Raw genomic sequence first — 10,986 nt, 5'->3', positions numbered from 1 at the left:
CAGAAGCCCCTAAAAAACTAAGTCTCTTATGGGTGCCCAGCTGGCTCATTCGGTAGAGCATTAGACCTCAGGTGGGGAGTACAAGCCCCACATTGGGCATAGGGCTTACTTAAAGAAATTAATAAACTAAAACACATTTTAACAAGTCTGTTAATTAAAAGAGAGTAAACGAACGAATCTATAAAAGAGTTGGATTAAATTATCTCCAAGGTCATTTCCAACTCTGACTCACACTCCAGCTCTGGGCCTCAGGGTCCCAGGTAGAATAAAATCAAGATGAGTTTTGAGTGCCGCTCGTGCAGAAACGGCGGGCGACTCTCGAGCCGTCCACGGGTCCAGGACAGCACTACACAACCTGCCCTTTGGACCCCGAGCCCTCCGCAACTGGCCCCCACACCTCGTCCCCCAACTCACTGCGGGGGCTCATCCCAGCCCAAGCGCTCGCGGAGCAGTCAGAGGGCCGGGCCACGCCCCCGCGCGCCATTGGCTCTCCGATTGGACGGCTGGGAGGAGGTGTGGCCGGAAGGGGTGAGTCTGATTGGCGGGGCGGGGCCGACGGTGAGCGGCGAACATGGCGGAGCGTGTCAAGAAGAGGCCCTGCGGCCCGGTAGGTGGCGGGAGGTGCGGTCCCGGGCAGGACAGGGCGCGGGGGCGCGAGAACGAGCCGCGCGGGGGCCCGTGGCGGGGCAGTGCCGTATTTCCTGTTCCCTGCTTGTCGCTGACCCGAGGCCGGAAGCCCCGAGGTGCCGCATGCTCGTGGCCGCGTGCGCCCCTGCATGGATGAGCACCCGGTGGGTGCAGGGCCCGGACAGCGTCAGATAACCCAGGTAACTCGAGTCCTTTCGTGGCGTATCGCTTCTGACTCCCAGAGTGACAGCAGGCAGGTTCTTTTTCCCTGAGCCTGTTTCGTCTTCTCTCCGTTGACACCTCATTCAACAACTTGTTGGATGCTTACTATGTGCCAGACCTGGTATTAGGCCCTAGAGTATAGCGGGTCCCTTCCCCCCGACGCTCTCCCTAGGGTGGCAGTAGGGGGGGGGGGGTGGCCCCCCCCCCCCCTATTTTGGGGGGGGGGGGAAGTTGGGGAAAATAACCCCCCCCCCCCCCCCCCCAGTTGTGATCATTCAGCCTCACTCCTATACCTCTTCCCGTTTCTTCTCCAGGGTGAACATGGCCAAAGGGTCGAGTGGCGAAAATGGAAGCAACAGAGTAAGTAAGGGGGCTGGGTGGGGGCTGGGTGGGTGGGGTGGCGGGGGATCCACTGAACCTTGCCCAATGCCACTCCAGCAGTGCACTGCTGAACCCTGTGGAGAGCCACCAGGTCTGTCCGCTCTGGGTCCCACAGCACCCAAAATGGGAAAGAAGGGGCCAGAAGCCCATATGGCTCCTCTGGCTGCTCACTAAACAGCGCTGGAGAGCCCAGGCTGAGCCCTACTGAGACGGCACCATCTCCCGGACTGCTCCGCGTCGCTCTCCCTCCAAGCCCTCTCCCCGCCACCAACCCAGATGTCCTCTCATCCAGAGAAAGAGGAGAAAAAGAAGTGGAAGGACCTCAAGCTGATGAAAAAACTGGAGCGGCAGCGGGCCCAGGAAGAACAGGCGAAGCGCCAGCAGGAAGAAGAGGCTGCTGCACAGAGGGAGGACCAAGGTGAGCAGGCTGGGTCCTGGGCAGGGCAGCCAGTGTCCTATCTGGGAGGGGCCTTAGAGACCAGTGGGTGTAGACGTCCTGATGGAGAAACTGAGGCCCAGAGACTGGGAGAGACCCGGAAAACTGAGTCCTAACCTCCTACTTAGGTAGGTTTAAATCCTGTGGAGGGAAAGTGTCACATATCATAACTTTCTATCTCCAGAACTCATCATCATCATGACGGTGGTTTTTCACTTTTTTATCGAGCACTTTGTGTGCTTTAATTTAGTTTTTCATTTACTTATTTTTATTTTACTTTATTTATTTATTTATTTATTTATTTAATTTTTTAAAAGTAAGGTCTATGCTCAATGTGGGGCTTGATCTTATGACCCTGATATCAAGAGTTGCATGCTCTACTGACTAAGCCAGCCAGGCGTCCTTTATTTTGATTTTATAATAGAATTTGGGGTTTTTTGGGGGGAGAGGGGGTGCCTGGGTGGCTCAGTCAGTGGAGCATCAGTTGACTCTTGGTTGCGTTTTGGTCACTATCTCACGATTTGTGAGGGCTCTGCGCTGACAGTGTGGAGCCTGCTTGGGATTCTCTCTGTCCCTCTTGCTCTGCCCCTCCCCCCTCATGCTCGTGCTCTCTTTCTGTCTCTCAAAATGAACATTTTTTAAAAAGAAACGATTTCTGGGGCGCCTGGGTGGCGCAGTCGGTTAAGCGTCCGACTTCAGCCAGGTCACGATCTCGCGGTCCGTGAGTTCGAGCCCCGCGTCGAGCTCTGGGCTGATGGCTCAGAGCCTGGAGCCTGTTTCCGATTCTGTGTCTCCCTCTCTCTCTGCCCCTCCCCCGTTCATGCTCTGTCTCTCTCTGTCTCAAAAATAAATAAATGTTAAAAAAATAAAAATAAAAAAATATATATATATAAAAAGAAACGATTTCTTTAAAAAAGGATTTGTCTTTTTATATCATTAAATAATAGCTGCTCAAAACAATCTCCCTTCCTGGGACACCTGGGTGGTTCAGTCAGTTAAGCATCTGACTCTTGGTTTCAGCTCAGGTCGTGATCTCACGGTTCATGGGATCGAGCCCCACATCTGTGCTGTGAGCACAGAGCCTGCCTGGGATTTTCTCTCTCTCTGCCCCTGCCCTGCTCTTGTGCAAGCTCACTCTCTCTCTTCCTCAAGATAAATGAACTTAAAAATAAAATCTCCCTCCCCACAAAAACATAGACAACTAGAAAGAAGAAAGAAAAAATTCCAGCAAACGTTGCAGTGAAAGTTTCTCCAGATATTATGTTGTACCCACTTATACGTATGCAGAGAACATACAGATACAGTTTTATAAAGTGAGACCACTTTATCCGTGAGCTTCTGGACCTGGTTTTTCTCATCCCACATTGAACCCTGGGTGTCCTTGCACATCGGTACATCTGGATCTACCCTAACAAATTGTGTCTTTTCTCCTCGTCTAGACCCAAACCTCAGGAGGGTTAGGGCATCATAACCTCTAAGCCCATTGGTGACCAGTGGTGACGGTGACAGTGGAGACAGAAACTGAGCATGTCAGCTGTTTTACACACCAGGGAAGCCCTTCATGGGTGTTCCCTCCTGTGGCTCCCATTGGACGACTGCGGGAGGGAAAGTATGGTGGTCCCTCTAGAGCTAGACAGCCTGAACCCAGATCTCGCTGTCTTGCTTTTTGTGTGACCTTGGGCCACAGGTTCTCCATGTCTTGATGGGTGTCATGGTAATACTTTTCAGGGTTACTGGGTAAATGCACACATATAAAGATGCAAATAATAGCTCTCTTTATTATCCCCATTTGACAGCTGGTAATGGAGGCGGTAAGGGGCGGGGCCAACATATGAACTTAGGCCAATGTCTCTAACCACTCCCCCAGTCTTACCCAGGCCTGGAAAGGGGAGTTGGATCTGATTTGCTGACCTCAAAATTCCTCCCAGAGGGAAAATTGTCTAACTCTGAGCCCTGGGATGAGAGGAAGTGAAGGGAGAGCACAGCCCTGGCCCCTCTGACCACGAACAACCTTCCCCTGCCCAGGTCGGCCTTACACCCTGAGCGTGGCCCTGCCAGGCTCCATCCTGGACAACGCCCAGTCACCGGAGCTTCGCACCTACCTGGCTGGCCAGATTGCCAGAGCCTGCACCATCTTCTGTGTGGATGAGATTGTGGTGTTTGATGAAGAAGGCCAAGATGCCAAGTGAGGAGCCATCCAACAGGGCACCCGGGCTCAGGGAGGAGGGAGGGGCTGCTAGGACTGGCTTTGCTGCATTCTTTTTGCCTCCTGCTTGCCTGGGCTGAGAAATGTCTGAAATGCCCCCAGTGAATCTGGCGGGAAGAGTCGCAAAGCAGGGGACCACAGAGGTCAGACTGGGTGGAAGAGCTCTCGAAGGGAGGGCAGTAGGCTCTGGAAGGCCTGTCTTTCTCTCTCCAGGACTGTGGAGGGTGAATTCAGGGGCGTTGGCAAGAAGGGGCAGGCGTGCGTGCAGCTGGCCCGGATCCTGCAGTACCTGGAGTGTCCGCAGTAAGGGGGTGAAGGGCAGACTGGCCTGCGCGTGGTGGGGTGGGGCAGGGTGGTGAAGGTGCAGGTCAGGCAGGAGGTGGCCTCCCCTGGGAACTTTCTGAGATCTGCGTTCTTTGCTAGGTACCTAAGAAAGGCGTTCTTCCCCAAGCACCAGGATCTCCAGTTTGCAGGTAAGGCCGGAGTGGGGGCTGACCCCCATTTCCCATGGATCACCCCCCAGGCCCCGAGAAATTGCTGTGCCGGTGGGAGAACGGGCCCAGGCAGGGCAAGGCCTGTGCGTGGTGGCAAGCGGCAGGTCTGTGGCAGACCTGAGGCTTGGAACTCCATACCGCCGTGTGCTTTTGCACCCCTTCTACCCACAGGGCTTCTGAACCCCTTGGACAGCCCTCACCACATGCGTCAGGATGAGGAATCCGAGTTCAGAGAAGGCATCGTGGTGGACCGGCCCACCCGGCCAGGCCACGGGTCCTTTGTCAACTGTGGCATGAAGAAGGTAGGAATTGGGAGGGTGGGTTGAGACATACATTGGGGACATACCCTGGCTATGGAAGGCAGTGGGGAGCCCTGGACCCAGGCATCTGTGCCTGGTCTTCCTCCACTGATGCAGGTTTCGGCCAGAGAAGTGCCCCGCAACAGGGCTCAGTAGATAAAGCCAGGAACAGATCGACTGTTTCTTGAAAACTAAATGAACAGGAGATAGTTCTCATGCTCAAACCCAGCCCAGCCCAACCCTGCAGCAGCGAGTCCAGAATCCCTCTGGGGCAGCTCCAGCGAGGATGCAGACCCACCCTGGGCCGCCTGGCTACGCTCAATTCTCCTGGAGTCAGAGGCAGAAACACTTCCATGTGTGGGGTCCCCTCTCCCCGCAAAAAGAGCAGACCAGGATGACCCAGACCCTGACCACAGACGAAAGGAGAAAACACGAGAAGCGTCTAAAGGGAAAGAAAGTGCCCCGTGTCCTGAATTCAGAATTGGCATGAGACGCAGACATCAGTTGTTCTCCATCACATCTCCCATTTACCTCATGCCCGGCCCTGGGCAGTATAGCAGTAGCTGCTGTTTATGGAGAGTTTCCTGATTGACAGATGAAGAGAGCGAGGCTCAGAGAGGCTATGTGGCCCGCTCAAACTGCTACAGCTAGTAAGTGGCATGGCCACTTCTGTTCAAAGCAAAGACTGGGATCTCATCTCACGAAACACTGCCTACTCTGTGCCAGGCCCAGAGCATTCATCTCTGCCCAGTGCCCTGGGATAGTCATCTTGCACGAATGGTCTCTTGTGAGCAGGTCTGGTGCAGGTGCCAGAGAAAGGGAATGGAGGTTGACCTGGATCCCTTAGGTACCTGGCCAGCCCCCGCCCCCATGCCCCCCACATCGGGGAGAGCAGTGACCCCTGCTGGTCCTTTGGGGAATAGCACCCATTTCTCCTGGCTTCTCCCTAGGAGGTGAAGATTGACAAGAACTTGGAGCCTGGACTTCGGGTGACGGTGCAGCTGAACCAGAAGCAGCTCCCAGGTATCTGGAAGCTTCCCAGCTTGGCCAGCATTTGGGCTCGGAGCCGCCTCCTTCCACCTCCTTGTCCCTCACCCCATCTTCACAGCCTCTCCACTTCATCTGCAGAAAGCAAGACCTACCGGGGGAAAGTCGTGTCTTCGCAGGACCCTCGCACCAAAGCCGGTCTCTACTGGGGCTACACAGTCCGGCTGGCTTCCTGCCTCAGTAAGGACGGAGTTTCCTCCTTTGAATATCTGGCCTCTCTCTGGGAGGCTACAGAGCCTTGCCTGACCCAAAAGGCAGAGTAGGGGCTTTGTCCTACCACCTTACTGTGTGACCATAGGCAAATGCCTTTCCTTCTCTGGGCCTCCGTCTCCCTGAGTGCGCTGCCTGGAATATTGTGAAGGACTTCTGAGAGAAAGGATTGTGATCGATTAGTAATGTCTGCCGTGGGGCTGGGAATAGGACATAAGGACAGATAGGAGTTCTCAGAGCTCCTTCGTCCCCACCCTCCACTTGGTTTCCCCAGTCTAGCACAGGCATGGTCTCCTGGACTTCCCAGGAACACTGGAAGGCCTGGGTGTGCCTCCCGTGCCTGAGTCCCCTTCTGCATCCCTCCCCCAGGTATACATATACACATAGCTAAGTGGCTATGTGGGTCTCTCCCCCAGGTGCCGTGTTTGCTGAGGCTCCCTTCCAGGACGGGTATGACCTGACCATTGGGACATCAGAGAGAGGCTCAGATGTGGCGTCTGCCCAGCTTCCCAGCTTCAGGTGGGTATAGCCTGGGGCAGGGGCCAGGGAAGCCGGAAACAGTCTGGGGGGGGGGGGGGGGGGGGGGGTGGGGGGGGGGGGGGGGGCCCCCCGCCCCCCCCGGGGGGGGGGGGGGGGGCGCGGGGTGATGGGCAGAGCTCTACGGGCTGAGCCCCTACTGCATACCAGGAGGTGGGGACTGAGTGCTCTGGGGAGCTGCATGCAGTGTGACCTCAGCGAGCAGTCACTGATCCCCTCTTATGGGCACAGGCATGCTCTCGTGGTGTTCGGGGGCCTCCAGGGGCTGGAAGCTGGAGTGGATGCGGACCCCAACCTGGAGGTGGCTGAACCCAGCGTCCTCTTTGATCTGTATGTCAACACGTGCCCCGGCCAGGGCAGCCGCACCATCCGCACCGAGGTGAGCCCGTCTGCCTCCCTGCTGTAGCCCCAGGCCGTCCTCCAGGTTCTGCCACCAGCCAGGGGTGTGTCCAACGGGAGTGCGGCTCTCCCCCGCCCACCCTGCTCAAGGCTGTCTCGAGCCAGCCTGCCCTGGAGATGGATTCCTCACTACCTCAATCTGGCCACAGCAGATTCCAGCAGGGACCGCGTATGAGTGAGCAGGGAGTCAAGAACCCTGGGTGCTCGTGGCCCTCCAGCTGCTGGACCAGCTCGTAGGCTGGGTGACCCAGGAGACCCTGGCCACCCCCACCCTGGGCCTCGGTTTCCCCAGCTGTACTCTCTGTGTTGCACTTCCTCACGCATGACGGTGGTGGGCAGGGCGGTCCTTCCCACTGGGCCTCACTGGCACCTCAGTCCTGTGGGGTGCAGTGTGTAGCTAGCTCTGGGAGCCTCAGTCCTGAGCATCTGTGGAACCCGTGGGCCCACTTGTGAGGCCAGCACAGGCAGCACACTGTAGGCACTTGGCTTCCATTACTGTCAAAGGGTGGGGAGTACACAGGTGGACTGCCCCAGTCTGTCCCCAGGGGTCCTGCAGGGGCCACACCCTCCCAGCAGGAACCCCCCACACCCACCCTGTACCAGGGGCTGAGAACTGCCTGTTGCCTCCGCTAATCCTGACCCTGGGAGGCAGGTATTATTCTGACCATCCTCTCTTTAGAGGGAGACACTGAGGAACAGAGAGGCAAGGCCCTTCCCTGGTGGGGCATGCAGCCAGCCGGGGTCAGATCAGCAGGGTGAAGCTGAGCTTGCTCTGAACTTCCTCGGGGCTCTGCTGAGGGCAGCAGGCCCTGGGGGGTTGGGCACTGTGAGGCTGGGGGCCGGGCTCCCTCCAGCCTCCCGGGCCCCAGCCTGTTGCTTTCCTCTCCAGGAAGCCATCCTCATTTCCCTGGCCGCCCTGCAGCCTGGCCTCACCCAGGCGGGGGCCCGTCAGGCCTACGACAGCAAAGCAGCAGCAGGGAAGCCAGAGGTTCCTGGGGTTCCCCCAGGACAGACACAGCCGTGACTTGTCTCCAGAAATCACCACCTTTAATGCAGCCCCGTCCCCGCAGTCTGGCAGGGCTGTGGCCTTCACTTGCTGCCTGCAGTGACGGCCTTTAGGCTGCCTGCCCGTGCCAGAATATTTGGCACGAAGAGCAGCCCCGAGGCCCGCTCAATGCTCTCAATGGGCACCAGGAAGCGCTCCAGCGGAACCGCCTCGTCCACGGGAGCGTTGGGCATCACGTAGGAGCGGAGTTCGATTTGCCCGCCTGCGGCCTCCAGGATCAGCACCTTGAAGAAGTGGGTGGGCACTGCCACGTGGTTCTTCCCGATGACCTGATACTTCACATAGGACTTCCCGTCAGCCTCCGTCCTGCGGGCAGAGCCGGGCACACATGGCCTTTCAGGGCTCCCAGGGCATCTGGTCGGACCCACGGCTGCTGCCCTGACCTGACTTCAACTTGTGTCAGCCTGTAGGACTGCCACCTCAGCGCGAGGCTTCCGTGCCCTTCTTGGCTCCCCAGGAGGCTGGGATCTCCCTGCAGGGTGAACACTCTCCTACCCTGTTTTCCTCGTGCCCAGCACTGGGTCAGGCAAGACGGGTGACAGCAGTAAACGTTACTCAGAGAATCGGGCCTTGTGGACATTCACCTTCCCTCCTGCAGACACATGCTTACGCTCTACCTACCCCTGTGGAGGGCAAGCACCAAGTGGGCAAGGCCCACGAGCCCTGAATCCCCTGTGCCAGCACAGGCACTGGTGTCCGGAACACTGGCCGGGTGACTTCCGGTCTTCCCCGTGTCAGCAGGCCGTCGAAGGCACTTGCAGTGCCCATCCCCCCCCCCCCCCCTTGACTCCTAAGCAACCACGAGGTAGGTAGTGGCTATTATCCCCATTTTACAGGAGAGGATATTGAAGTCACTTGCCCACTCCTCTAGAGATCAGGTGCTAGGCCCTGGATTCCTTTTCAGGCCTGTGGGCCTTGCTGTAACCTTTTGCCTCTATCTCGATCTTCAGTACGCCAGGAAAATCACTGAGCATGCCCAGAGGAGCTCAGTCCCTTCCACCTGGGAGGCAGGGCTACAGAGGGCCCAGAGTGGAGGCTCAGGATCAGGGAGAGGGAGTTCTAACCCTGGCTCCAGGGTGAGGAGGGTGAGGAGGATTGTTCCAAGCAGAGGAGACCGAAGGCAAGAGCCTGACCTGACGAAGACTTTTCTATCTGGGTAGAACGGAGTCAGGTGCGCATGGCAAGAGGTGAGGTAGGAGAGAGGAACAGAGGCAGATTTGGGGCCTGGTGCCATGCACAGAGGAGACACGGTCTAGGTGGGTACCCAACAGGTCTCTGGCTGTAGAAGTGGAATTAGGGGGCCTAAAGTAGGGAACGGACAGGCTTGTGAAGAAACCAGATAACGTGACCTGGCACTGAGCGTGGACCCAGGGGCTGAGGCAAGCCTGAATGGTGAGAGTGGCAGGAAGGGGCCTCTAGGGAACGGGAGGCCCTGGCATCCCCAGCCCCCACTCCAGCTCTAGCCTTACCTGGGCAGGAAGAGCGGCCCTGTGCACACATAGACATTTTGGTAGGTGCGGGTCAAGCTGCGGCTGTACTTTTCCAGGTTGTTCCAAGCATTCTGGTTGAGGTGGGGCACCTGGTTGGAGACGTGGGGCTCAGAGGCTGGGGCTGGGGCCCTTCCCCCACTGTCGGGGCGGGAACTGACACCAGGCTGGGACAGTCCAGCGGGGAGTGGGGTGGGCAAGCATGCTGAGGAAAATGAGGTTCAAGGAAGGAGAGATTCCTTGAGGCCACCTGGCCATGAGGGGGGGCCCGGGAAGGGCCCCGGGGGGGGGGGGGGGGGTGCCAGCCTGCCCCCGTCTGGAATGGGACAACCAGCATCCCAGGATCAGAAATGCTTCTCAGCTGCAAAGGGCTCTGCTAAGGAAAGGGGCACTTCTCCCTCTTCAGAGAAACAAGCCTCCCGGCCAGTCCCCAGGGGCTCCTGGGAAGGCCAGTTCTCCAACCCTACCCGCTCCTTTGCCAGTTTGAACCACATGCAAAGCCTGGCTGGAAGTCATGGATTGCTCCTGACTCCGTCCCTTGAGCTCGCCAATGTCCTAAATGAGCAGGGGACTGCGGCCCTAAAAAAGCAGAAGTCAGAAGGGAGGCTCAGACCCCAGGGGCTTCACGGAGAGCCCCAGGTCAAGTCTCCAGGCCCCGCTAGGAACAGGCCTAGAGGCAGGGCACACAGTGACTGCTAACCCCTGACTATGCTAGTTATTTTCCTTAGACTCCTGTAAGGCTCGCAGGGTAGGGACAATGGCTGAAAACCCAGGTTCCTCCAGACAGACTGCCTGGGTCTCCTGCTGTGTGACAGTGGGCCAGTCGCTTTGCCTCTCTGTGCCTCAGTTCCCTCATTACAGATAGTACTGCTTGCCATGGACCAGGAAGCGTGCTCAATACTCTTGTTTGCACTGTCTTCGGTTCCTCGGCGCTACTGCGAGAAAACCGAAGCCCAGGGAGGTGCCCAGAGGCCCACAGTTAGGGTCAGACTGCAGAGCGGGTGCTGGGCGCCCCCGTGCTCGGTGCCTCCCGCCTGGGGCGCGCGGGGTGAGCAGCCAGGCGCCTGAGCCGAGCGCGCACTCGGCAGCTCCCCCGCTCGAAAGGCGAGGCGAGGGCGGGGCGGGGCGCGGGCGCTACCTGGGGCGCGACGTTGCTCAGGTAGAAGGTGTCGTCCATGGCCTTCTGGCTCCAGCGGTGGTTGGCGGCGGCGGCGAGGTGGCCGCGGTCGAAGCCGCTGCCGCGGTAGTCGGCGTTGGTGGCGCGGTGGTACGCGTGCACCGAGTCGTCCTCGCGGAAGTCGCACGAGCGGCGGTCGCCGTCGCCGCAGAGCCGCTCGGGCCGCAGCTGCTCGACCACCCAGAGCGCGCAGCGGGTGCGCGGGTCGTAGCACAGCACGTACGACTCGCGGCTCTTGAGCTGCGCCAGCCCCGGCAGCCCGTACTTGGCCAGCTCGCCGGGGCCGCCGCCCGCCGGGGTCCCGGGCTTCGCGGGCACCGCGGGCAGCTCGGCCGCCGCCGCCACGGGCAGCACGGGCTTTTTTTTTTTTTTTTTTTTTTTTTTTTTTTTTTTTTTTT

The 10,986-nt window shown here is 58.3% G+C and overlaps 2 protein-coding genes across 3 annotated transcripts; one reads left to right on the top strand and one right to left on the bottom strand.

The window, feature by feature from the left end:
• The first annotated feature begins 516 nt into the window (after nt 1-516).
• SPOUT1 (SPOUT domain containing methyltransferase 1) lies at nt 517-8,489 on the top strand. Of its 2 annotated transcripts, none has more exons than XM_040482582.1 (12): nt 517-607; nt 1,164-1,209; nt 1,523-1,648; nt 3,692-3,851; nt 4,086-4,175; nt 4,296-4,345; nt 4,538-4,668; nt 5,616-5,688; nt 5,794-5,892; nt 6,339-6,441; nt 6,691-6,838; nt 7,748-8,489. In XM_040482582.1, exons 1-12 carry the CDS (start codon nt 572-574, stop codon nt 7,880-7,882), a joined length of 1,197 nt encoding a protein of 398 aa, XP_040338516.1. In that variant the 5' UTR covers nt 517-571; the 3' UTR covers nt 7,883-8,489. The 2 variants fall into 2 exon arrangements, with proteins under 2 accessions (XP_040338516.1, XP_040338515.1); XM_040482581.1 differs by lacking the exon at nt 517-607 and adding an exon at nt 702-827.
• Nucleotides 7,889-10,948, bottom strand: ENDOG (endonuclease G; the record flags this gene model as incomplete). The annotated part of the gene is made up of 3 exons (XM_040481191.1): nt 7,889-8,230; nt 9,394-9,503; nt 10,550-10,948. Coding segments are annotated over 3 exons (792 nt in total), but the record flags the coding sequence as incomplete, so codon positions are not given.
• Between the last annotated feature and the right edge of the window lie 38 nt (nt 10,949-10,986).

Source organism: Herpailurus yagouaroundi, unplaced genomic scaffold (assembly GCF_014898765.1).
Source record: "Herpailurus yagouaroundi ecotype Mexico unplaced genomic scaffold, PumYag 160, whole genome shotgun sequence".
NCBI lineage: Eukaryota > Metazoa > Chordata > Mammalia > Carnivora > Felidae > Herpailurus > Herpailurus yagouaroundi.
This window is presented reverse-complemented; position numbering and strand designations above follow the sequence as displayed.

Excerpts from the sequence above, each read along its gene's own strand:
- SPOUT1 (XM_040482581.1), top strand. The coding sequence starts at position 777 with ATGGATGAGCACCCGGTGGGTGCAGGGCCCGGACAGCGTCAGATAACC. Across the intron at positions 4,669-5,615 it reads TCAACTGTGGCATGAAGAAG|GAGGTGAAGATTGACAAGAA; the intron begins GTAGGAATTGGG and ends GCTTCTCCCTAG. Across the intron at positions 6,442-6,690 it reads GCCCAGCTTCCCAGCTTCAG|GCATGCTCTCGTGGTGTTCG; the intron begins GTGGGTATAGCC and ends TTATGGGCACAG.